Below are 25,819 nucleotides of genomic sequence, written 5' to 3'. Positions count from 1 at the left end.
CCCTAATCTATGACTTCAAAAGTTGAGAGATTTAGGGACCTACTTCTGTTTCTATTTTGTTTTTGTGAAAGCATGTTGAACAAGAAAGGGAAAACTCCCCATGTCTGAAGCAGAAGTAGAGCCAGTTTATAAAAGTTTGACACTTTTTTTTTTTTTTTTTTTTTTTTTTTTTTTTTTTTTTTTTTTTCTGATATTTTTAAGGTTCTAAGCAAAAATCACTTGGAATCTTATATAAGCCAAGATAGTTAATGTATCTTAAGGCTGTTAGTCGGGAAAGTACATGGCTATGATATTCATACAGTAGAAATTTAAAGGAGAGAGAGGAGTATGAGAGAATCTTGAGGGGAAACTGAATTGTGGATAATAAGTATGCCTTCTTTCTTTTTATGTCTCCTTTTTACTTTTCCTGGATATTACTACAAAAAGAACCTAAAACCCAACCCAGCAGAAAAAAAAATGCTTTAATTTTGCAAGTATTGGCTATTCTCCTCCATCTGGTTAAGCTTGCACTACAAACAATGAGGTAGTGTTGAGTAAATAGAGCAGTACCATGCATTACAGTCAATAGAGCCAGTGCTAAAGATCACATTGCTAATGAAAGTTTGTCCTTGAAACAGAGGTAGGTGGGAGTGGGGGAGGTATAGAACACTGTGAGAGAGCTTGTGCTTAAATCAAGACTTTAGGAAATACTGCAGTCACGACATTAATTAAAACCTAAAGTTTGGCAAGTATGTTCAGCCCTGTCTCTCAGGCTGTAATGGCTTGCTCTGAGAGTTGAGCTGATAGCAAGCAACCTGTGGGGAGTGTGAGGTACCATTGTAATCCTGCTTGAAATGTAGGTAAAAGGTTGACAGAGTATGGATTTTTTCTTTATTGCATTACTAATGTTCAGAGTTTCCTTTTGCTTAAAGACAGACTCATGAATGATCTATGCTAACAAATGTGAAGGTGATCTGCAAGATGCTTATATTTTTTACGTTGTTTTCTTGTTTTTGATAGCTAATGGCCTCTTCCATACAGGTTAATTTAAAGGTGAAAACTTATTTTTATCTCAGCATGTGTTTCCTTATTTAGCAGTTTCCTGACACACAATATAATAGTAAAGTAAGTCCAGAAACAGTGAAATTCTTATGTTGCTGGACTGGTGTACTTTATCTTACACAAGGCTAACTTCAAGTAGCTTATTTGTGGAGTACTCTGCATATTTCAACACTCTCTTATTAAAACAGATTGGACTTTTGAAGATAAAAGCTGTGACCTGATTGCTGTGACATTTAGATGGCCTGAACTGTGGTCTTGCCTTTTATGCTTAATGCATTACCTGAATTAGATGCTGTAGATATCATAACGGGAAAGCATGCATGTAATCTGGTGTTTCCAACTTCCATCTAAAAAATAATTAATCAAAAAAGGTAATAAAATGCTCAAGTGTCATGGCTTGCACAGATCTTTGGCTTGGAAGAAAGTTAGATTTTTGCATTCTTTACAAGTAAGAATTAAAACTTTTAGTAGCTATTGTTCACTCTGTCACACAAAGACCTAGGCCAAATAAAAATGAGCTAAAGAAAGAAAAAATGTGGAAGCTTCACCCTTAAGACAGTTTATCACAGACCTGAGTCACAATGGTCTGTTTTGTATGCTCTACAGACTGTTACAGGACAGACAAAGCAAGACATCTGTTGCTCCACTTCTGTATTTCATATTTTACCTGTTACTGAACTATTCTAAGCAAACCTAGTTTTATGCAGAAAATTAGCTCTGGGCTGCCCTCACCTAAGCTGAAAGTTTCCAGCCTCTCTGTGTAATTCTGAAGGTGGATGATTTATTTTAAGATACTTTTTAAAATGTTTTGTTGAATGGAAGTAAGTGATAAACTTTGAGTACCTTTTCATCCCTGGATAAATCTTATATAGGTTTATAAGTATGATTCTGTGTTGTTTTTTTTTTAAGTACTTCTTCATTTGAAGACTTGTGATGTTTGGAGTTTTATGGCAGAAGAGGATAATTGAGACCTTAACCCTGCTGCTTTTGTTAGCTGATGCCATGTGTGAAAATTAGTTTTTTTTCTGTGAGAAAGGCAACAATTTGAGTTTTTCTCTATGTAGACACCCAGCATAGATGAAACTGGGAATAGTGGCAGAGCAGCAGGATGTGTGGAACCTGGTTGCTGTTGTTGGACCTCAATTCAGGGAAGAATACAAAATGACAATGAGATTAGTAAGTAGTAAGAAGCAACATAATAAAGTTGAAGGAAAACAGTCTACACAGTGCTTTAAATTCAGTGCCACATCCTCCATCTCCTTGAGACTGAGGAGAACAACCCTGCTCTTATGCTTGCAAAGTCCAAAGTTGGGTGGAAATTCTGAGTGGCTTTGAGTAATACATCCATCTCTCTCTCTTGCTTTTGTACATTTATGGTGGCCATTGTGACTGATTACTCATTCAATATCAAATAACTGAATGAGTTAATAACACTGCAAGAGACATAAGGTGATATGTAGCTTGGCTGGTCATAGTGAGCACAGTTATTTTGTCTGTGGCATGCTGGAAGTTAAAACCATGCTTTTATCCAGGCTAGTCCTCAGTCACAAATAGTCTCAGTCATTAGTGTTCAGTAGAGCAAAAAATTGCTTTCCTCTTAATAGGAGAAATCAAACTAGGAATATGGTTTTTGAACATTTCTAGTGAGTGGACTTGGGCTGCCCTTGTCACCTTCTGCAAGTCTCTCCTGCAAAGAAATAAAACCAAAGGGCAATTTCATTTTCATTTATGTGTCTGAATAGTATCTGAACACAGTAATTTTTCCTTTCTTGCCAGAAGGAAAAAAAAAAGGCGGCTGCACTGTGGCTTACACTTTGTTGTGTTTTTTTTCCATGCAGCAATTTCAGTACAAGGTCACCATGTATCCATTATCAGCCCTGTGGAATAGCAGTTAACAGATGAACAAAGGCAAGGGATTACTATAGGATTCTCTGTTTAAAAAGTTACCTGGCACAATAAAGGGTTATCATACTAGTAAATACTGCTGAAATGCAGTCTGTGCTCCTCCCAGTCATATTGACATGCTTTAAATTCCTCCATTGCATGGATAAGGCTGACATTATCACCAGGATTTGAAGAGTGAAGGAGCAGAAAGCTGCCCATGGCGAGTATTGTAAATAAATGTGAAACTCTCATGGGTGCAGGGTCTGAGGCACAAAGTCCAATTGAAAATATTTCCCAAAGTTGACTTGGCATAATATGTTGTGTATGTTCAAACTTTGTATATGAAACCTATGGCTGGTTACTCTTGAGGTTTCTCATGCTCTGTTAGAGCCTTTAAGTCTTAAAGGGAGACTCCAGAGTTGCTGGATGTTTGTTTTTCAGTGGTGCTCCAATCTTGCTTCTTGGTGGGAAGTTTTATGTTAATCAAATGCTGCATATCACCTCTTGATTCCTCCCCTTCCCTCCCCCAGGCAAGAGTCCTTCCTCGAAGACACATGCATCCATGTATACACCATGGTGACACTGATGTAATGATCTATGGTACAGCTTCAGAGTAGGCAAAACAGAGGGAGACCAGAGGGATCAGAGAATAGCACAATAGCTGAGGTTGGAAGGGACCTAGAAATGTGTCCTAGAAAGCAAGGTCAGCTAGAGCAGGCCAAGGACCATGGCCAGTTGGGCTTTGAATTCCTCCAAGGACTGAGACCTTGCCAGTTCTTTGGGCAGCCTGTCTCAGTGTTCAGTAGCTGGAGATCTCCTTTCAGGAACTGTACCTACAACTATATAATTGGTTTTGGGTGGTCTTTGGCAATAAAATGCAGAGTACTTCCCATAAAATCAGGCTTTGAGGCAGGGACTGCAATATCTTTGCCTGTTGAAGCAGAACCTCTGGTAGAGTGTCTTCAGTGACACCTTTTGGGGGATTGTAATTTGTTTTCTGTGCTGCTCTCACCTGAAAGAAGACAGATCATTGTCATACGCTCTATGCTACAAGCAAAGAGTGGTCGACACCAAAGGCCTAAGAGACAATCTAAAGCTCTAATGTCTATTAAGTAACAATGATTTAACACAAGACTGGGTGTTACACATTTGTAAACAGTATGGCTTTAGTCAAATCACGTGTGACCTCTGTTTCAAAGTGATGTAGTACATATGATGTTATAATGTGGTCTCTTGGCTAGGACAGCTGCAGTTAGAGAAGTTTAACTTCTCTTTTCAATTGACAATTCACATATGACACAGTATGAGAGCATCCATGAGAGTCAGCACTGATATTTCTAGATTGAAAAATAAATGCTTTATGTGGTTGCTACTTAAGTTGTTTTCACAACATGAAACACTGTATGTGTGTGAGCCTGTATGGATCTTATAGTATTATTGATTTGTTTTGGTAAATGCTATTTGGTAATCTGCATGATAGACTATGAGCTGTGCTTCTCGAATTTCATTATACTAACAAAATGTAAGGCATTTCAGGACTTAAATGTTGAGAAATCTCTAAATTTCAATTAATTATATAACTTTATACATTTAGAAAGTCTGAGTTGATAGATGAGCAAACATGGAAGCTCAGCTGATGCAATGGTATTTTATTTTTTTTGTATTATATAACTTGTGTCACTATATGATTCTATACATTAACGTAAGAGTGTGTGCACAGAGACATATATCTGCATATTAGAGCTGCCTGCCTTTCATGATTTCTATGCTGCCTTCCACTTTTTTTTTTTGGTAATAATTAATTGCTGGAGGAAGTCTCTTTTGTAGGTAAAAAAATTTGAGAAGGAGATCTAGATCAGATCTCTAGTTTCCGTTTCACATGGAGATGTGTGTTGGTCAGGGTGGAAATTTATTTTTGATTTCTTAAAATTAATATGGGGAAAAAACAACCCACATGTCACTAGTTTTCTAGGTGTGAGCAAACAGATTTTACCATTTCACATTTGTGTGCCTCAGATAAAAACTTTTTTTTGTCTCAAACAGTGTATTTTACAGATCTGTGGAATAATATTAGTAATATGAAATCTTGACATTCAGAGGAACATATTGGAATGCATGATACAAAATAACTTTTCTAAGTTATTCCTGAAAGTTTTCCTTTTAGTTGGGACCAAAAGATGTTACTCCTGAATGTTTTGTTTTGTTGTTTGTTTGTTGTTTGTTTTTTTTTTCAAAAAACTCATCTGGAATGCTAAGCCTGTTCAACTTTTTTTAATAGGTTTTATCCCAAAACAAGTATCATCAGTCTGTCACAACTTTTTGCTAGATATGTGATTTGTCCTTCCACCTAAGTCTAAAGATGGCATGGAAGTAAGAAAATGAGCACTTTTTAAGATGTTAATTTGTAGAAACTTGCTCATATATTCTTGTATAATCACCAAATTGTTATCTCTAGGCAATTTAGTAAAGTGTCTGTCGATACCACTGGTTTTGAAATCAGGTCCCCACACTGTGAGGACCATCCTTTGTGCAAAGAACACTGACAAATCCAATAAACCATCTTTCTACTTGGGAATAGATGCTTGCCTAGTTTAAGCGTGGAGTACAAGCTAAGTTTCTTTCTGGATTTCTGTTTTATGTTTTAGTATAGCATTCCAGACTTTGTTAAATGGCAAGGATGCTATTAGTTCTGAAGCTTTGTGAATAATTTGGTATCTTGTCTGGTGCTGTGAGCTGTGGTAGGTCCATAGGGCTGAAAGAAGCAAATCAGAGACACTTTGCAAGTCAAGAAAGGAAAGGATCCCATTTGAAAGATGCACTAGGTGCTGCTGGAAGTCTAATGAGTAAGATCATAGAATCCCAATTTTTCTGTTATTTCTCAGAGCTAAATTAAAGAGAGAATCCCCCAGAGTGTCTTGGAGTTTTAGAAATGGTTCAGTTGACAGCATGGATGTGTTCTGCAACTGAGTTATCTCAGTATTCCATTGCCGTGCCAGGCACAGATAGAGCACAAATGCAGTGGCCTTTCTCAAGGATGAGAGCTATTTTTAGTTGGGGAAATGGGAATATCCAAATAGCCAGAAGTTTATTTTAGTGTTATGTGCATAATAACTAAAGAAGGAGCCTAATGAGGAATCGTCTTGTTTCTCTTTAAGTTTCACAGCTTTGTTCAGTTATAGTGAAGGCAACATGAAGGGAGTTGTGTCATTTCAGCCACTTGGGATTCATTTGCAGAGAACACAGCAGTTTGTGCTGGCTTTCATCCAGCTTTGCTGCTGGCAAAACATGTCTCTTCACTCTCTTTGTACTCTCAGCTACATGACCAAGATCCTGTTCAGCCAGTTTTTCAAACTGCTGCTCAAACTCTGTCCTTCCCTCTCACCACCTTTACTCTTAAGAACTGTTTTAGGTTTTAAGGAGGTGAATGTACAGAGTAACTTGTTTGATGCTTCCTCTTCTCCCTGTTGAGTTTTTAATCTCACTATTGAATTATCTGTATTCCTTTAAATATGGAATGATTAATCAGAGCTCTATTACACTGATCTGGTGGAATAAGCAATAAAGGGTGGAGGGTGATGCCAATACACTGTGGTTCTTGCAGTCGAAATGAGGGCTGGTTACAAGATGCAGACAGTGGTAATTAACTCTCTTGCTAAGAAAGGAGTAGATTAACAGGGGAGACAGGGTGTGTGAGCTTGGTGGAGGAAGCTGTAAGGTGGGGCAGCTTTGCATGCTAAACTGGTAGAGCGCTATGAAGGGGAGAATGAAGATGAATGACAGGAGGTAAATAGCTGAGATGTGTTTTATTAGTGGAGAGAAGGAGATGTGGATGGAATTTACAAAATGACAGAATTGTGGACAGCTTGTTCAACATCTGAGACAGAAAAATGTGATGTAAATCTGGTACTGGTCTTAACTTGTCCTTAGCTTCCTACATTTGGGTGTATGCTGGTTCGAGGTTGTTTTTTGAGATGCTGCCTGAAATGGTTAGCGCAAAAAAAGGAGGCTGAGGATGGCTTTTCTGGAGGAACACTGAATTGCTTAACTTATATTGTGGCTTTATAAGCACATCTGCACTGGATGCTTCAACTCCTTTTGATACATGTGATAGGCTGTATCTATTGCCTGAAAGAACTGAGGATCTAGTGTAATCTATAGTAAACAAGAGCTGGTCCAGAGCCATGTGTTTGATACTTAACATTTCCAGAATCTGGAGACATCTTGTGTAGATGAAAGGAGCCAGTTCAGGCTATTCTCCAGTATTTGTCATTCTTCTGTGGCAGTGTTATGCTTGCTGTATTGCCCCATGTTCTTCTCCTAGTGGATCTTCCCAGTCACAAGCTGCTACCCTGTTCCTCTCCTCAGTTAACCCATGTGATAGCTATTCTGTTTTGGGTAGGAAGGGTTGCTTATGTGTCCTGACTATTCTTCCCACGCTCCTTTTGCCCTCTTCTGGAGCAGTACACCCCAAAGTTTGAAGAAGGCTGTTTTTAAGATAGAATCTTCTAAATAAGCACTCAGCAAGGCCTGCTAGCCTTGTGGCATTTTATTGAAGGCACTTTAAGCTGCTAGCCTCTAGTAAGAAAAGTAGAGAATTGTTTTGACACATCGACTGTCCCATTGCAATGAGTTTGCGATGTTGAATGTTATCACTGACATTTAATAAATATGCAGTACAAATACTTAGGCTCCATTTAAAATAAAAACAAATGCTGCCTCTCATGCCTTCTTTAAACCTTACTATGTGTGGAGTATTGGGCTTCTTAGTGTCTTTATGCAATATTTCATTCTTTTTGATGTCTTGTCACCAGGGGCTTCTGAAAGCAGTTGTGTTGTGTATCTATCAGCTGCACATTGTGTGGGAAACACCATCTAAAAAACTGAATATTTCAATGCAACAGTCTTGAGTTTTAATAGCTTGACTTAAACTATTTGGCTTGAGTATTTCCTCCCTTGTCCAAACATTTTTCTCCTTTTGTTTTCTTGGTGGGGATTTTTTTGAACTACAGTTCTTAAGTTTATTTGTAAAGCAGGGGACTGCATATGCTTGCTGCTTCCCTCAAATGGTGTGTATTTGGTTTCTTCTTGTATCTGATCAAAATAGCTCCCTGACTACACTCTTGATATGGGCTTTTGTGCATCTTCAGAAGCACAGGGTACAAAGTTGAAGGTTTGGGGTGTGTTTTATTACTGATCATCAGTAAGACTTGGATCCTTTTGGCAAAAATCCTTATATACACCTTCTGGAGCCTAATTCCTATCACCATTTCCAATCCCTTTTTACAAATATTTGCTCTTTACTGTGCATGGAATCAGAACAGAAACTAATGAGGTGCTGTATTTAGTAAGAAAGCAATTCTGCTTGTGTCTGCTATGGTGGTGAGAATATTTGTTTCTGGTCTGTGACTGTGGCAGTCCCCAGAACTGCATTTCTGAAGTGGTTCTTTTTGAGTTCTCTGGAGTTCTCTTCTTTTTCTGGTGTTTACACATCAGCTTTGGTATTTTGAGCACTCTCAGATCTCAGTTTTCTGACCTGAAATCATCCTTAAACAATTACTTGCTTTATAGCCTCAGATTCTTCAAGACTTCAACTTGTGGTAGGAGCACAACCTGAACTAGCAATCAAGAGGAAACTGGCTTTCTGAATCTGCAGGACTTTGGAGTTATTTTGTTTTGTCTTTGTTTGTGTGGTGGGTTTTTTTGGGCGGCGGTGGTGTTTTTTTTGGGAGGTGAGGGTGTTTGTGTTCTGGTAGCATGCAAAGATTTTTCATTTTGATCATTTCTCCCTTGTGGACCCATACCTTTGGGAAGCAGATGCTGCAACTTTTGTTCACACAGTGAATACTGTGTAGCTGTGGGATCAGATCATTAGGACATTATCTTTCCTGAGTAGAGACTGTAACCATGAAAAGTGTCAGAAGTGTTTATAGTAAAACAAGCCAGCCCTCTTTTCCTTCCATACACAGTTTAAAAGACAGCACAAAGATGTTGTTCAAGTTTCAAATCAACTTGTAAGTTGCTTTTCGGGGTGGTTGTTTTGGAATTGTGAGCTGTTGCTGAGAGCAGTGGGTGGCTCCTGCATGATGATGTTAATTATTGCTTTGTTTGTGAGGTGATACTTTCCTGGGAGGGAGTAGTATCAAGAGGGAAGCTTAGAATAATTATATTTGTCCCCTTGAAAGTTACCTAACAAGCTACTATTTACTGATTTGATACATGTAAGTACTTTAATGTATTATTGACTGTTACGAGCAAGGAATTTAATACTGGTGTGGAGTAATAAAAGGCTAGAACCTGTTGTATAAGGATGGAAATTAACATCGAACGAGACAGATGAAGCCCTTTTCTCTTGAGAATTAACCTACTGGGGGTTACCCACCCTACAGGCAGGGAATAGTTTTGTCTAGTGATACTTTCTTTATAACATTGTTTCTCTACTAAGAACTTTTATTGGCTTGCATCCTACTTGAATATAATTTCACTTTTGAAGGTGTTAGACTATGATTTCTTTGGCTTCTCCTAGCATATAACTTTTGAAACATTAGTAAATCCTGATAGGTAGCTTTTTCCTTTTTGAAGTTCAAATTAAGGATACAAAGAAGTTATTAAGGACATAACCAAAGCCAAACGAGCCATAGGTGAAGAAAAGCTATTGCAAAACCAGTATTGTGATGGGTCTTGAAACAATTTTTTTTTAGTCAGTTCAGCTTTTGAACATTGCCATTTTAGTACCATGACCTTTTGTATGAACTCGGGTATTACAAATAGCCAAAGTATTTTATCCTCTAAAAAAAAAAGTGGCCTAACAATGGTAACTGCTCATTTTATGGAGTTATTTGTATCACTTAGTACCATGACATTTATCACTTTATTTTTCAGTTTAGTCAGCTGGTGTCCAGTGATTTGAAAGTACTTGGAAGGAGTTCTTACACACTCTGCAGTGATGGCCAGCTACTCATTCGACAAGTCCTCCACCCAGAAACATCTAAGAAGGTATGAGATCAAAACTGATGCAGAAGGGCATGTGCTGTTTTTTAAGCACATCAAAGAAAATAGCTTATGTGAGTTTGAAATTAGCATCACAATTCAACCCTGGGAACTGTAGTTTTCCAAGAATATTTGAGATTATCCCCTCCCTGTCTCAGCCCTGAGTAACAGAGAAGTAGTTCTTGGCACTTGCTTTTGGAAGTCAGCTACTGTACTTGAGGACTCCCAGATGAGTGTAATGAAATTAGGAAAGACAGGATAGACACAAGAACAATACAAGTACTTTGAACTCTGTGTCTCAAGAAATGGAAGCAAAGGCACAGGTGTGACCTCAGCAGAGTTCATGGAAAACTATTGCTTTGTTTAGGCTGGAGTTAAACCATGAGTCCTTTGCAAAGCCACAGGTTTCTACCAAGATCTGAAATTGGTAGGAGCCATGTGTCAATGTCCTGTGTAAAGTAAACACATGGACAGTGACTTGCCCTGCAGAATGACAGTGGTTTGTCATCTGCATTTATTTAGCTGGAAGTAGTGCTGCAGCTATTTGCTGCTCCCACATGAGCTTACAGCTATTTGCTGCTCCTGCATGATGCAGCAGTTTCCACTTCAAGTTCCTACAAGGGCTTACAGCAGGCTGCCTTGCACAGGGAGAAGGATCTTGCCTTTGTGCAGGGTGGTGGCTCTTGAGTTATCCTGCTTGGCAGGGTCTGCAGAAACACCACAGGAATGGGAGCTGCTGACATGGAAAGAGTTGACAGATCAGCTGTATTTTTTTCTCTATATAAGGGTATTGGCTAATGCTGAGTTTCTACAAATATTCATTTGACATTTGTGTTCTATTAAAACAAAACACTGTGACTTTTAATGAAAATTATATGTTTAGGTAGAGATGAAATAAATAAGGGAACAGGAATGATATTTAACTGAGTTTCTACAAATATTCATTTGACATTTGTGTTCTATTAAAACAAAACACTGTGACTTTTAATGAAAATTATATGTTTAGGTAGAGATGAAATAAATAAGGGAACAGGAATGATATTTAACACATTCAAACATGATAGTACTTTTTTTTTTTTGGACAATTCCTTTATTCCCTCTTGAAACAAATGAACCAAAACAAACACTGTAGTGTTGTGGAAGAAGTAATTGTCTATAGCAGATCAAGAAATAGATCTGATCAAGTGTTGAGTCTCTTAATACTGCATTTCTCTCTCTTTTTTCCATTTTTCTTCTTCAATACTTCTTCAATATGTGAAAGTTTATTCCTACCTACATCTCAAATGTTAGTAAGCCTCAGAGCTTAGCTCTTGCTATTCCTACCATTCTTAGAAGGTATTACTTTGTGACTTTTCTTAATTATTAATTTACAAAGGTGGGTGCTGTTTGGCTAGACTGAAGTTAAACTTCTGTATAGTAAAACAGTTGGAGAGTGTGAAAGAGTAAGTAGTGAATTAGACCAGAATTGTTTGTTTTATTCCTTGAAAAAATAAGCTAATGTCTAAGTGAAGGGCTGATTAAAATTTTGCTTAATAGTATTATATAATTAAAGTTCTTATACAATACACAGCAGTAATGAATAAATGTCTTTCAGTTGCTGGAAGATTATTTTGTACACTGTAACAATATTTATTTAAACTTTGTTATCATGTTTTGGTACAATACTGCTTTTCAGTGCAGCCACAAAAGAGAAGATATAGTATCTTAAATGGGAGTGTTAATAAAACAGCAAAACCTAGATATATCTATTTTTTTCCCCATCCTCAACTATCTCTAGCTGTTTCGCACAGGTCTGCCTCTCAGAAGCTATTTGGGTTTGCTCATCTAGAGCTCTAATTCTGTAAAGGCTGTGGAATTTGAACTGTGTTACAAAGAGACTAAACTGGTCTATCACAGACAAGTTGATGACATGTAACTATGTGATTTTTATTTTTTTTCATTGAGACTGTCTCATTCAGTCCAAAAATATTAAATGGAGTTTAAGGAATGGTGTGTACAAAACAAACTTTTTGCCTTCCTTGCAGAACTTCCTGCTGTCAGACTGCTTCTATTCCTTTTATGATCTGCGCAAAGAATTTCACACTTGCTACCCTAGTTCAGCCGCCGTGAAAGATCAGACTATCAAGACCATGGCAGAATGTATCCTTTTCCTACACCTTTTACATCAGAATCAACTACACTTCCTTAGGTTTTCACTCTGGGTTTTGTTCTTCTAAACTAAGACATGAGTTTTAAAAGCTCCCAGGTAAAATAGAAGGAATTTTTGCTCAAGTCTGTGTCAAGTGGCTCTGCCTGTAATTTGAATTTTTTTTCCAATTTGGGTCCAACGCTGAGTTAAACCATATTTAGTAAATGCACAAAAGAAAAACATCACTTGTATTGATACCTGATCTTAAAGGAAAGGCTTAGCTGTCAATGGGCCTTTTCATCACCAAAAGGCCTGCAAGCTTCTACTGTTTGCAGATAGTAATAGTTCTCTTGTACGGACCTGACTGAACTGAGTTCAAACCAAAAAGAACAATCCCAAAAACCCCCAACACTCTACATCTATGTTCTAGGAGGATTTTTGTGATCCCGCTGAATGTGGTTAAAGTCCAGTTATGTTTGAAATGACAGCTGCTTTTTTTTTCACCGTTAACTCTGAAATTGTGTAAGTTATCAATACTTTTCAGAATGTTGACCATTAAAGTGAATATTAACTAGTTTATGAGCAGAGTGACAAATGTCTAATTCTAATGGCCATGTGTCCCTGCTAAGACCAGTAAATTTGATTACCAGTTCTGTGTTAATATCAGGAAAGCCTTATGACTTGTTTACAAATGGTTGCACAAGTCTGTTATTTTCTATAATCACCTGTTTAGATCTAGGCTTAGGGACAGATGAAACAGAGGAGGACTTTGGCGTGTGGCAAGTGAAAACCATGGTGGCTATCATTTTCAGCATGCTCTCTGAAAGTTGTAGTAAGTGAATTACTTATACAGAATACTGAAATCTTGCTTTTCTGTAAGGATTGGCAGTGATACTGTCATTCTTAAGTAGCCTCTGCCCCTGGTTATATTTAAACTTCCTGTTTTGTTGCAGATCAAGTATTTACTGAGCCTGAAACTGTGAAATACAAGTATGAAACAGGTCCTTGGTAAGTGCCCTTATTTTACAACCAAAAGATGAGTCTTGGGTACAGCAAGGAAAGATTGTGAATATATCCCCATGGTCACTGTGAAAGTAGGTTGGCTCCTGAGAACTGTAACAGTCTAGCAGGAGCAGACTAGAGCTGGTATGTTAAATGCTGTACTTTAGTCTGTCTCTTTAAAGTCACTGCAAGTTAAATGCTCTTTGTTCTCTAGCTTCTGTTTTGCATGGCAGTGAGGCTGACTTATCTTACCCAGTGGTGAAGAAATATTTGTGAACTTTCCCTAAGTCAACAGCAATAATGGCTGGTGCACCCCATATGCAGCTGAACTACAGGCTGCTTCTGAAGAGTGGTCTAATATGCTGCATTGCATATTGGGGTTAGGGAGAGAACAAACAGAAGGTTCTTTGTTTCCAAATACTAGAGAATGAACTGTGTTAAGCATATATAATACGTGTTCAAATTTATGACTGCCTTGTAACTATCTATGTTGGATTGTTAGATCTTTCAAATAAAATTAGTGTAGTACCTTTATTACTTCACTTTGAGACAGTCCTCCTATTTTTTTTATTTTTTTTTTTAAGGAACTGCAATGAGGTGGCAACACAGTGCATTTTGTATGCAAAAGAATTATCCCACTTACCTCTCCTCTCTTTATTGAAGTGCATAACAAAATCAGAAGAGTCTCAGCAGCAAATATACTGCTGATTTACAAGTTAAATTTGTGGCAAACAAATTTGGTAAGATAATGAAAAACCTGGATTAAAGGTTAATTTGCCTTTTTTTTTTTTCCTCTTCTCTCTGTGCAGTAGTAAATCTGAAACAGTGGACAGTGAGACAGTGATACGTGCCAGAGGTTTGCCATGGCAGTCTTCAGACCAGGATATTGCTCGATTTTTCAAAGGACTCAACATTGCCAAGTGAGATACTAAGAATTTGTCTTGCCTTAGCACTTCCTTTATTATCAAGTTCTTTTAATATTTGTTTAACATGCATCTCCTACACCCTCCTCTGGAGTCCTCATTTCTACTGTCTTTCCCCACCCTGGCCTCTTCCCACCCATGGTCACAATAACTGAACAGTTTTACCAGCCTCAGGCATGCAATAAAGAATTCTGAAGTGTGTAAAGAAGAAAAGAGACTTAGTTGAAAGCCAACTCAAGTTCATTTATTGCTAGTACCTCTTATTCCATTATTCAAGGAAGAGTCCAAGATATACTAGAAGCTTTGGTTTAGTGCCAGCTCTTCAATATTCTGCTGTACCTCCCAAACAGGCCAAATTCAGAAACCTCCAAGTGCTTCTTTGAAGAGATTGTCATAGGACTGTGTGTACGTCTCTGTGCATATGTATAGAGAGAGTATGTTTAATTTAGCATACCTGTCACTTCATATATGTTCCAGATTCTCAACACAGAAAATATTTTTTTTTCTTATTTAGAGGTATGAGGAAAATCAGTCTGCATCTCTGAGATGATAGGAAGGGCTTGCAAACTTGTATCTGCATAGAAATTGAGAAGGAGATGAACAACATGAGACCAAAGATCTCACTGAAGCAGATTCTGCATTATAATTTGTTACATTAAACAGGACATTAAATTATGTGTAGTAGCTATTTCTTTTTCCGTGTGTAAGCTCGGTGTTAAAGCCTGATTTCTCTAGTCTTACACTGTTGTTTATTATGTGCTTTAAGTATTCAAACTAAGTTCATTTTTGGTGATTTTACCTTCCAGAGGTGGTGTGGCTCTTTGTCTGAATGCTCAAGGAAGAAGAAATGGGGAGGCGTTGGTTCGGTTTGTCAATTCTGAACAGAGAGATCTCGCACTGGAAAGACACAAGCATCACATGGGCAGCAGATACATTGAGGTAAAAAGTAGTGACTTGAAACAAATCTTTGGAGAGCAACTGGAGTATTTTAGACTGCAGTGTTAAATAAGAACAAACTCGCTTCTGTTTTTCCAAATACTTTACCAAAACACAATTCTGTCATATGTGAAAGAGTATGTGTCTTTTAGAGTTGAACGTTGTAGTTTTCATGTGTGGTTTATTTTTTTCTCTTTTTCAGGTTTACAAAGCAACTGGGGAAGAGTTCTTAAAAATTGCAGGAGGTAAGTGATGCTGTAGTAGTTCAGTGTAATTTCTGAAGTTCATAAGGGTGTAGTTCTGGTTGATTTTTTTTTATTTTTTTTATTTTTTTTCCCCTTGGCTGAGAACACAAACAGATAATGAAGTAGCTTTTCCTGTTTTGCCTTCCAAGAATGCTTGGCCCTGTCAAATTCTGGTTTCACGTGGTTGAATTTGAGCTGTGAGCATCTGGGCTGTGATGTTCACAGACAGGTCTTGGTGTATGGGAGGAAGATGATCCTTTGCGGTGGAAGCATCTGTGTGCCTTGTATAAATTAGCACTAATCTCAGCTTGGCTCCAATTTCATTAAAATACAAAGCGTTCGGGGTAAGGGAGGTTCACTTCAAAACAGGCTACTACAAGTTAGTAGCATCTCAGGTCTTCTGTGGGTTTGTTGCTATCTACTTACCTCCTGTATAGCTCCTTGAAGTTTTGCCGTTCCTGCATCCTATGGAACTGACAGACCAGCATGACCATATATTGTTGGCTGACTGTTTGTTATCTTTCTGCCAGGCACCTCCAATGAAGTGGCTCAGTTCTTATCGAAGGAGAATCAAGTTATCATCCGGATGAGAGGCCTTCCATTCACTGCTACTCAGGAGGATGTCTTGGGGTTCCTGGGGCCAGAGTGCCCAGTCACAGGAGGGAAAGTTTTTTTTTGTCAAGTACCCAGATGGCAGGCCCACAGGAGATGCATTTGTGTTATTTTCCTGTGAAGAATATGCTCAGAATGCACTTAAAAAGCACAAAGAAATACTTGGAAAACGTTACATTGAACTCTTCAGGAGCACAGCTGCAGAAGTCCAGCAGGTTGTAATATGAGCTCTGAGGCTCAAAACTTAATTGTTAAAACATTTATTCTAATGCTTGCATACGAATATGTTGTAGACAACCATGAAAGTCTATTCTATACAAGATGTCAAGCTCTACAAAGGGCAATATGTGCTTCCTGATTGGCATGGAAAATTGTTATTTTTAACTGCCACTGCTTGTTGAGGTTTTTTTAACATCCCTCAGATTGTAAATTAAAAATAGTTGGATAATTTTCTTCTACTTATAAGTTGACTGAAATCACAAAAATAATTCTAAAAGTATACTGGATTGATAGTACTATAGTAACTCTTCTGGAAAATCTGCAATGTTGTCTTTAAGTTCTGGTCTCCATCTGCAGGTTTTCTAACATTAAATCCAAATCTGAATGCATTAAATCAGCATTTCCTACAACTCCTTTATTGGAAACTAAGAATTACCAGGATATATCTCATTTTTGGTGAAAGGAAGTGAAATATTTTTCTTGAGATAATATATTTCAGTATTTTCCCTATACCTATCTATTTCTTAAACTGAGAAACCAGTTTATTTTGGCACCAGCAACTCAAGCCTGTGAAAAATAGATCACCTTTTTTTTTTTTTTCTGCCTGACAGAATCTTTCTAGACTGATAATGCCAAAAGGAACCATTGTGATATTTTATCTGGTCTTTGCATAACCACTGGCCATAAAAACTTAGTACAGTTACTGTTTCAATGTATGCAACATGAGAAGTCTTTTCCATAGAAGGGATGAGACATGGGAAGGAATATTCACACTTGTGTACCTGTCATTTATCTTTAGCAACTGTGATGTGGAGATTAGGAAATTCAAGAATCTGGTATGTGTATTGTGAAGACTAAGTGAAATGGCATGGTCTGTCACAGTGACCATGTCTTTGCTATCACTTCTGCTAGGGATACCTGGATAAAACATATTCTATCAGTATGTCCTTACTTCTTTCTCTGACAGCTGTCTTGGGTGACACCCTGATTCTTTTTTGCTGCTTGAGCAAGAGATGACTTTTTAGGGAATTACAGGCTACTTGTTTGAGTAATTACAAGAGGTAAAGCCACCTCTCATCTACTTGGTGTTGGTACAAAGTAATTGTAATCTTCTATACACAAATGAGGGAGAAGGTTTCTGGCCTGAAAAGTGCTACAAGTAGATTCTTGAAACAAGGCTTCTGTTGAGACAAACTCCCTGGGCTGAATCATTATTGACAAAACTAAAGCTTTGCAATCTCTATTTTGCTAACTCTTTCAGTGGAATGTGTTTCTTTATTTCTGATAATCACCACCAAATATGTTTTTCAGTAGTAGGCCTCAATGGCAATTTATGTTTGCTTTGTCATTTGGGAATGAGTCAAGAGAAAATGAAATGTTGAGATCATGGTTCTTATACTTCTTAGTCCTTTTTCTTTTATTCTTTCTTTCTTCCCCACCCCTCCCACCCCCCTTCTAGAAACCCCAAACTTGGAGATGAGCACTCCGGTTAAAAAAACAAGCACCCTTACTTAACCAGTCAGGTTTTATAATTTAATTAGAGGTAGTATTTTTACTTATTAGTTATTTCTAGACTCTGTTATTTTAAAATTACTGTTTTTAATAACCTTAAGTAAGAACTGTATGTGACATTACTGGTTTATTAGTACAAAGGTAGTTTTCAGATGTTCCTTTTTGGGTTATTTTAAAATGAACTATAATCTGCTTTTAACTTTTTTTTTTTAAATTATACAAGAAACGTCTGTTATTACAGTCTAGCAATTTAAATTTTTAAGACTTCTCTCCCCTTCTGAGTTTGAAACTTTGAATGCCAACAGGAAACTATTTACAGTAACTTCATTTAAGAATGTTTTGGATTTTGTTTTTTCTCATGTTGGAGGTGGATTTATTTAAATGTGTGAAGTAGAATAGTGGGAGTTGACTTGATGTGTAAATATCAATCTGTTTTTTTCTGCCAACAGGTACTTAATCGATATATGTCAACACCTCTTATTCCCACTCTCCCAACTCCCATCATTCCTGTCATACCTCCACCATATTCCATTGCCACGGGCAGCATACGTGACTGTGTTCGGCTCAGAGGCCTTCCTTACACTGCTGGCATTGATGACATCCTGGAATTTATGGGAGATGCCACAGGTGATATCAAGCCCCATGGAGTTCACATGGTACTTAATCAACAGGTAAGAGCATTTTGCATGGGAGGACTAACTTCCCAGTTATTGAACAGGGTTACAAGTTGGGGTAGTTTACCTGTTCCATGTAAGCAAACCGCATGAAGGAAAATTCCAATTGAGTGAAAAGGGAAACATCACGATGAGAAATTAGTTTAAGCACCTGAACAGGTTCCCAGAGATTCTGTGGAATCTCCAGCCTTGGAGATGCTCAGATTTGAAGTGGAGAAGGCTTGATGTAACTGGAGAGTTAGACCTGCTTTGAACAACATTTGGATTAAGGTCCTCCAGACTTTGTTTCCATGCTAAGTTATTCTCTGCTTCTTTCTGCAGAAGATGGAAGTAGTGTTGTTTTAACTGGGCACTGGTTACATGAGTCTTGCCTTCCTGCTCCTGAAAGTAATTGTTGTCAGTCATTGTTGCCAGATGAGGAAGAACAACAGAGACTTTCAGTAGACATTTGATCTTAGTACTGTCTGCATTTCTTGTGCCTAGGGTGTTTTAATAACAGATTGATTTATGATTATTTCACTCACTCCCCTAGGGGCGACCATCAGGCGATGCTTTTATCCAAATGAAATCTGCTGACAAAGCCTTTATGGTGGCTCAAAAATGTCACAAAAAAATGATGAAGGACCGTTATGTGGAAGTATTCCAGTGTTCAGGAGAGGAGATGAACTTTGTTTTAATGGGTGGCACTTTAAATCGTAGTGGCTTATCCCCACCGCCATGTAAGTTACCATGTAAGTCTCCAATTCTTCTGCTCTCTGCTGCTAAAGGCTGATATGTGGTAGGTGCTGAAGCTTTATGGCCTTTCATCTTTTGACTTGGGTTTTGCCTTGATCAATAATCATCCATCTGTAAACATGCTGAGATTGGAATTGTTCCCTTTGAGCAATATTGGGACTGATCAGAGGTATTTTTATTGTATTTTCGGTGGTGAGTAGAGGGCAGCAAGGCCTTGCCAGTGAAATTGTTGCACACTTTCCTTTTTATGGGTGTACTGTTCTTCTGAGCTCTGCAATAGACTTATCTCTAGTGAAACTTATTTGAAATTAGAGGTTTTTTTTTTTTAAAGGGGAAGATATTCTATATTCTAGCTGCCAATGAGTGCTCTTGCTATCTTGCCTTTGAGCATTGAGAAGGTACTCTATGGGCTTATTTTTTTAAAGAAGACACCCCTGGAATAATGTAACAAACCATGGAGTGGTGAAATTGGATGGATTTTTTTATTTTTTTTTAATTTAAGATTACAGTGAACCTTATTGTGGAACTCTAATGGAACTTCACCATTTTAATTAGTGTCACTACCAAATCACAAAGCAGATGCTGATGTGAATTTGCAAAAGAGTAAAAAGCTGCCCAGTATAGTCTATAAAAGCAATTGGACTGCACACCAAGACAAACTTAATGTTCCTATACAAATCAAGTATATTTTCATCAAGATGCATCAGACTAGCGATCTAGTGGGGTATTCTTTTTCTATTTGCTATATCCCAAAAATACTTTTTGAAGTTGCATGAGGCTTATGCATGGAAGACTCATGGTCAGCAGTTGTGGATGCCCATGTGTAGCTAATATTATGGTACTTGTGTCCCACAGAGTACAGCTTCTGTTAGAAAGAACAGAGAGTTTGTTGGTGTGCACGCCTGCTTTCTCTATGCACATGGCTTTATGCTTTCTTTGAATAACTCTGAAGTTCCGTACTTTCCACTTATATATGGACAAGGCTGCTCAGCTCTAGGAGTTGTGAACTCATAAGAATTGCTCTTTTCAAATGCCCCAGTTGTCACTCGTGGTGATGTAGCAAGGGTCACCAGGGGAGAGGCTAGAGAGCAGTCTTTGCACAATTGTCCATTAATCATGGGCAGATGGTATTGATCTCGTTGGAAATTAATAATTCCTTTCCTATAGCAGAGATCTCCATTCTGATATTTTGTTGTTGTTGTTGCTGTGTCCTGGTTTGTTTTTAGGTCTTTCTCCACCAGCTTATGCTGCTTTCCAAACAGCAGCTGTGATCCCAGCTGAGGCAGCGCTGTACCAGCCACAAGCCCTCTTGCCAACCACCAGGACTCCCCAGGCCTCCACAGCTGCTCCTCCAGCAGTTACCTACTACCCAGCTCAGGCTGCTCAGCTTTACATGAATTACACAGCTTACTATCCCAGGTAACACTAGACTTAGCTGCTTCTCTGGACATTCCATTTCAGTCAGCTGTGAATAGCTCTTGAATTTGCACTTGGTGTTGATAGTCCTGGGAACCTGGTGTTCATCAGCAGGGACAGCAGCCATTTTAACTGTTTCTCTGTGGCCTTGTAATGAAATTCAGCTTTTCAGTAGGTCCTGTTTGACTCTCATGATAATGTTGGTCTAATATTTAACAGTGTTTTTGGCACTGAGGCAATGTCATGAAGGCGGTGCTGTTTCTTGGCTGAGTGAGAAGCTATGTCAATATGTGCCTCTACCCTTATCCCTGAGTTTGTTCTTGTACTTAGAAAACTGTTTCCATACCAAAAGATTCATCATAGATTTATACTAGGTTTGATTTCTTATATCAGTGAGACCAAAGAACACTTTACATATGGAAATGAAGCAGGTCTCCAACTTCTTCGTTCCCACAGATAGTATCTGTCTACTTGGATCCATGGGGAAATAGCATTGTAGCAGTCATTGTGAGTGCTCGTGGCACTTACTAGCCTGAGTATCTGGTAAATTGCTAGACAAGCCCTAACCAGAGATGCTACTTTACTCACTGTTTTGTGATACAGAAGTGCCAGATTTGGGCCTGTGCCTGCTTTTCATACTATGATTTTTCCTTCCACTTCTATGTGGTTTTATTAACAATCTTAGAACAAGTCATCTGCAGCTAATATTTTTCTTCTCCCCTGTGAAATAACAAATGCCATTCTTTGTCTTCAACTACAAATGTTGGCTATTTTCCTTTCCCTCCTTTCTTTAAAAATAAATTATCAGATGCTGAAGACAAATTAAGAAAGTCCACAGAGCAGTCCACATCAGGGCTGCTTATTTTTGAGTTCTTTGAGCTTATTCCAAAGCTGACATTTTCAGTTTAGTCTTTGCCTGTTTTGAGTACTAAAACCTTTTATTTGGTTTCCTAACAATTTTGCCCCTCTTTCTCTTTCAGTCCTCCAGTATCCCCTACCACAGTGGGGTATATTGCAGCTCCTCCAGGAGCTGTAGCTGCTGCTGCCACTGCCACCCACACTCCGATCCTGCCCCAGCCTGGAGCATTAGTCCGTATGCAAGGCTTGCCATATAACACAGGAATGAAGGAGATACTCAGTTTCTTCCAGGGGTACCAGGTTAGTATGCAGTCCCCCTCCTTGATATTGTGTTTGGACCTCTGAGTAAGTCAGTGGGGATCAAACTGAGCAAATGAGTGCTTTTGGAAACTGCTGAAGAAGTGTGCAAGCTCAGGGTTGTGTATTTGACTGGCAGACTGAAGTGTAATACACAATTAGCCTTATTTCTTATATAATAAACATATCCTAATTTGAAAGCTGTGATTTAGTGTTTAGGGTTCGGGTTTGAGTTTGAAGATTAGTCAGACCCCTAGTGTTAGTGAGGGTGCCAGAGGAAGCTGAGAGCTGCCAAAAGCTTTCAGTCCTGGCCACTTTTTGGTGGGAGCTATAGGTAGGGTCAGTCTTTGACCTTCAAGACTTAAGTGTTAAAGTCTCCTGAGGGCAATTTTGAGGCAGGTGTGGTGACTTGCTTGGAAAAGACAGATGAATCTGTCAGACACTCTCTCAAAGGTGTAATTATTTTGCTTACAGGCAAAGCTGCACGACATAGCAAACTAAAGGAAAACTGTATTTCCCAAACCATTTTATACTGATTAGCAGATATTCTATGTGCTATAGGTAACTTCTTTCACTGTGTTCTGATTCAATGCTCTATCTGTGAGCAAAACACATAGAAACAAATCTTCTTGAGGAACATTAAAAAAAAAACAAAACACCATGTAAAAATGTTTTTCTCCAGCAGCATTTATTTGAATTCATGGAACGGGTCTTTTCACGTCTTCTTCCTTTCACCTCAGAGGATATTGTATCTATATTTGTGTTTTTTTCATCATGTTTGCTAAAAGGAAAGGTAATTTATTATGGTGTGTTCTGGTGAGTATTTGACTTCTGTGAATACAGCACTTACACAAATACCAAATCTGCATTTTGGTATTACTCAGAAGCCCTGACTTAAAATTGTCTTAGTGGGTTTCAAACCACTGTTCAAGTGGTACGTGTGAAAAGAAGACTGTTTTTGAGTGTTTATGCTTCAAAATTCTGTAAGTTGGATAACAGTGGTATTGCTACAGGGTAAGATGCAGATGGAGTCTTCGTAATGCATTGCAGCAGTTAATATGAAACATTTGGGCATGCTATGTGTGCTTGTTTTCTTTCTTTAAGATTCTTAGAGGACAACAATGGGCTTTGATTTGTAAGGCAGAAGCCTACTATGTAAATGAATGTAGACTGAGAACAGATGCTTAAATGGATCTTTTGAGTATTGGGAAGATACAGTGCTCTACCTGTTGTGGCTTCTTGTCAAATATTACATTTATGTTTGAAAGTGGTTTCACGTACTTGGTTTTTCAGTGGAAAACATTGAAGTTTAGTTTATAAAAAATGTAGTGAATTTTGACAACATGAAAAAGAAACTGAATTTCACATATTTCAGGACATTTTCTTCAATATATGTTTTCAGTGTTGAAACCAAATGCAATCACTTGCGACTTTCATGATTTCTAGACAAACAGTAGTAATCATTTATCTGTTAGCCATTGATATTTTACATTTTTGTTTGGTTTTTACTTTTCAACTGACTGGGAGCTCTTGGTGGATGAATGGTGGGTATATTAAAACCTTAAGTGCGGAAGATTATTTTCTAAGTTAAAAGTCAGCTAGAAATATAAATGCCCCATTGAAAAATGTGACCTGGACCTGTCTCTGCATCAAACAGGTCCGTGACAATGTCTAGTAGCTCTGTCTTCCACTAAATCTGCAGTTTGGTGAAGCTGGACTTTGTGTCTGGTGCTGAATTTGCCCTTTGCCTTGTTTCTGCATTTGGAGAGCAGTTTGCAGTGTTTGTATTGCACAGTTAGTGTCTCAAATTAATAGAAATTTTGCCACAAGGTGAAAGATATATTCTTCTGCTGCAACCACCTGTCATCATCAGTTATTGTTATTAAATTGGTGACCTCTTTGATTTCTTTAGAAGATGTTGTCCAAATGAGATCGTGTTCAGTATCTTATAAAGGAGCCAAGGAATTATTTTGAATTGTTCTTGGAATCCCGCATGTGGTAATGCTAGTTTTATACTCACTCATTCCTTCAGGGGAAAAAAGAGGTGGTGACTTACTGTCCTGGGACAATATTATGCCTCTGGAGCGATAACTAATTTATTTTTTTTTCTTTTTTTCTCCCCTCTCCTCTCTCCTCACATTATTTTTTCATTTTCTACTGCTCCCCAAGGATTTATTGCACGATGCTTCTGCTTGTTTATAAAGTGAGCCCCTAATAATTGTCAGTGGTTTGGGCATGGTTTTAATCTCTGTATAACTAATTGATGTTGGTGTTCAATGGGCCTCAATGTGGGTGTTCTGGGAACCAGATTGGAGATGCTGAGATTGAAGGGTGATTTTTTTTGTCTTTTTATGTCTTTGTCTACAAGGAAGAGGTTTTAAGTTTTAGTTCTTGCTTAATTCTCTTCTGTTTTTGTCCTTCAGTCTTCATGGGCTCTGTAAATTGCATGTATGCACATACTGCTATTTAAGTGAAAGCACCTTTCATACCAGACCTGCCTCTTAAGAGATACTTTGCTTACCATGGGCTTCAACAAGCTGGTCTCAACATCAGTACATGCTTATAATAATAAATAAAGTAGACATCTGCAGATCAGCTTTTTAATTTTTCTGTAATTTGATCAGCATTAGCCTCTCGTTTAGTGGTTCAAGTGGCAGCTTGATTTCTTCTTGTAGTTCTGCTTTCTTGTTTTTCTTGTTGAAGATTCCTTCCAGCTTGCATGTGTTTAATGTATCTTAACATTGAACAATCTTGAAAAATCTTGAAAGAATTTTGAGTAAATCTTGAAGATGGTAATCTTCCCCATCATCTTCCTGAATAATGTCACAGTGTGCTGTAATCTTCAACAGAGCTAGTATTGGTGCTCTCTGATTCAGTAAGTAATTAATGTTAAACTGTTTTTTAGTTATACTATAATGCAACAGGGTAATTGATTTTACTCTAGTCATATACTGGATACATAACTAAAGGATACTTTAAAAAGTGACAACAACAACCAAAACCAAAACAATCAAAACCACAACAAAAAACTCCACCATACAATTTAGATAGGATGTCAGTAATTTCTTTGAGATGTGCTAAAACACCAGCTGCTCAGCAGATGCTGTTCTTTGGATGTTATGTTGAAGTAAGGGATCTGTGGATGTTTACAGGAAACTTCCTTTAGAATCTGAAAAATGTGATTGTGAAGAGACCCTTCTAGAATTAAAAATCATTAATATGTCAGATCCTATGGGGAAAAGTGTAAGAAAGAAGTAGCAAAAATAGTAGTTATATGCAACAGACTTCTCAGTGTTCCTTTGGGCCATCACTCAGCACAGTTATGGAAGCAGTGAGAGAAATCAAGTAAATAAGGAAGGAACAGGTGTAGTAGTCAGGTGATGGATTTATGTGAAGGTTTTTGTGCATATCAGAAGCATACCTTTTGCCACTATCAATGAGAAGTATTTCTAGTCTCCCAATAATTACCTTTTTTTTTTCTTAGGAAAACACAGGTTTGTTGCTGATGCTGACAGAGTTGGTATTCTGACAAGAATTAGGTTTATGTACAAATAGATGCAATGTAACTGTGCCCGTGGTCTTAGCTGACCAAAAGCTAGTTCACAACTCTCAGCCAGGATTCAGGATGCATTTAGTAGTTGCCCTGTTTCTTGGATGAATGTAAAGTGAACTCATGTCTGCCTGAAAGAGACCATGTGGATTAGTTCTTAGAAAGCAGACTTGCTATGTAGGTAAGTTGTGTAGAAGTATAGTAGGATGTTTCATTCAGAACTAGTAAAAAAAATAAACTACGGGAAGACTAGGTCTTGGGGCCCATGGTCACCATCTCAGCTTTATTTAAAGACTCTTGAATTTGCTGAAAAAGGCTAGGATGGAAATGTAGGGTCTTCTTTGTGTATGTGTGCTTATGTAAGAGAAGCTTAAAATAAATACTATTCTTTAAACCTGTACTAAGCTTAGGTGCCTTTTATTTGCAGCTAAAAAGAGCTTTTGCAGTATATTAATCCTCCAAGTCTTCAGAGACCCATAATTCAAGACTCATTGTTGGGGAGGGAAGAGATTGGCTTTTGCCTAAAACAGTATTAAGGAAATGAAGGGAAGTGGATGGATGGCTAAATTCCAAGACCATTAACAACATTTCTCTCTGGTATCAGGACAGCAGGCTTCATTGTTACTGGCTTTTTAGGGATTAGCTTTTTTCTCTGAAATGCATGCTGAAACAAAGAAGTATTCTCTGATTCCTATGGGTTCCTTTTGAAATCTGATGCTTTGAAGTGAGAGGGATACCCCAGTAGTCTATGTAGTATGCCAATTCCAGGCATAGCACCTTCTGACTAGGGAAGGGAAAGA

At 38.0% G+C, this 25,819-nt stretch overlaps 1 protein-coding gene across 1 annotated transcript in view; it reads left to right on the top strand.

Moving 5' to 3' along the window:
• ESRP2 (epithelial splicing regulatory protein 2) overlaps positions 1-25,819 on the top strand; it is a 43,659-nt gene that overhangs the window by 10,064 nt on the left and 7,776 nt on the right. The window contains 13 exon segments of the mRNA XM_010004423.1: positions 9,805-9,918; positions 11,937-12,051; positions 12,774-12,872; positions 12,994-13,048; positions 13,852-13,962; positions 14,772-14,904; positions 15,104-15,146; positions 15,677-15,812; positions 15,814-15,973; positions 17,939-18,160; positions 18,696-18,882; positions 20,125-20,317; positions 21,295-21,472. Coding sequence (XP_010002725.1) covers positions 9,805-9,918; positions 11,937-12,051; positions 12,774-12,872; positions 12,994-13,048; positions 13,852-13,962; positions 14,772-14,904; positions 15,104-15,146; positions 15,677-15,812; positions 15,814-15,973; positions 17,939-18,160; positions 18,696-18,882; positions 20,125-20,317; positions 21,295-21,472 — 1,746 coding nt within the window.

Source organism: Chaetura pelagica, unplaced genomic scaffold, assembly GCF_000747805.2.
Source record: "Chaetura pelagica isolate M959 unplaced genomic scaffold, ChaPel_1.0 scaffold449, whole genome shotgun sequence".
NCBI classification, from domain to species: Eukaryota; Metazoa; Chordata; class Aves; order Apodiformes; family Apodidae; genus Chaetura; species Chaetura pelagica.
This window is presented reverse-complemented; position numbering and strand designations above follow the sequence as displayed.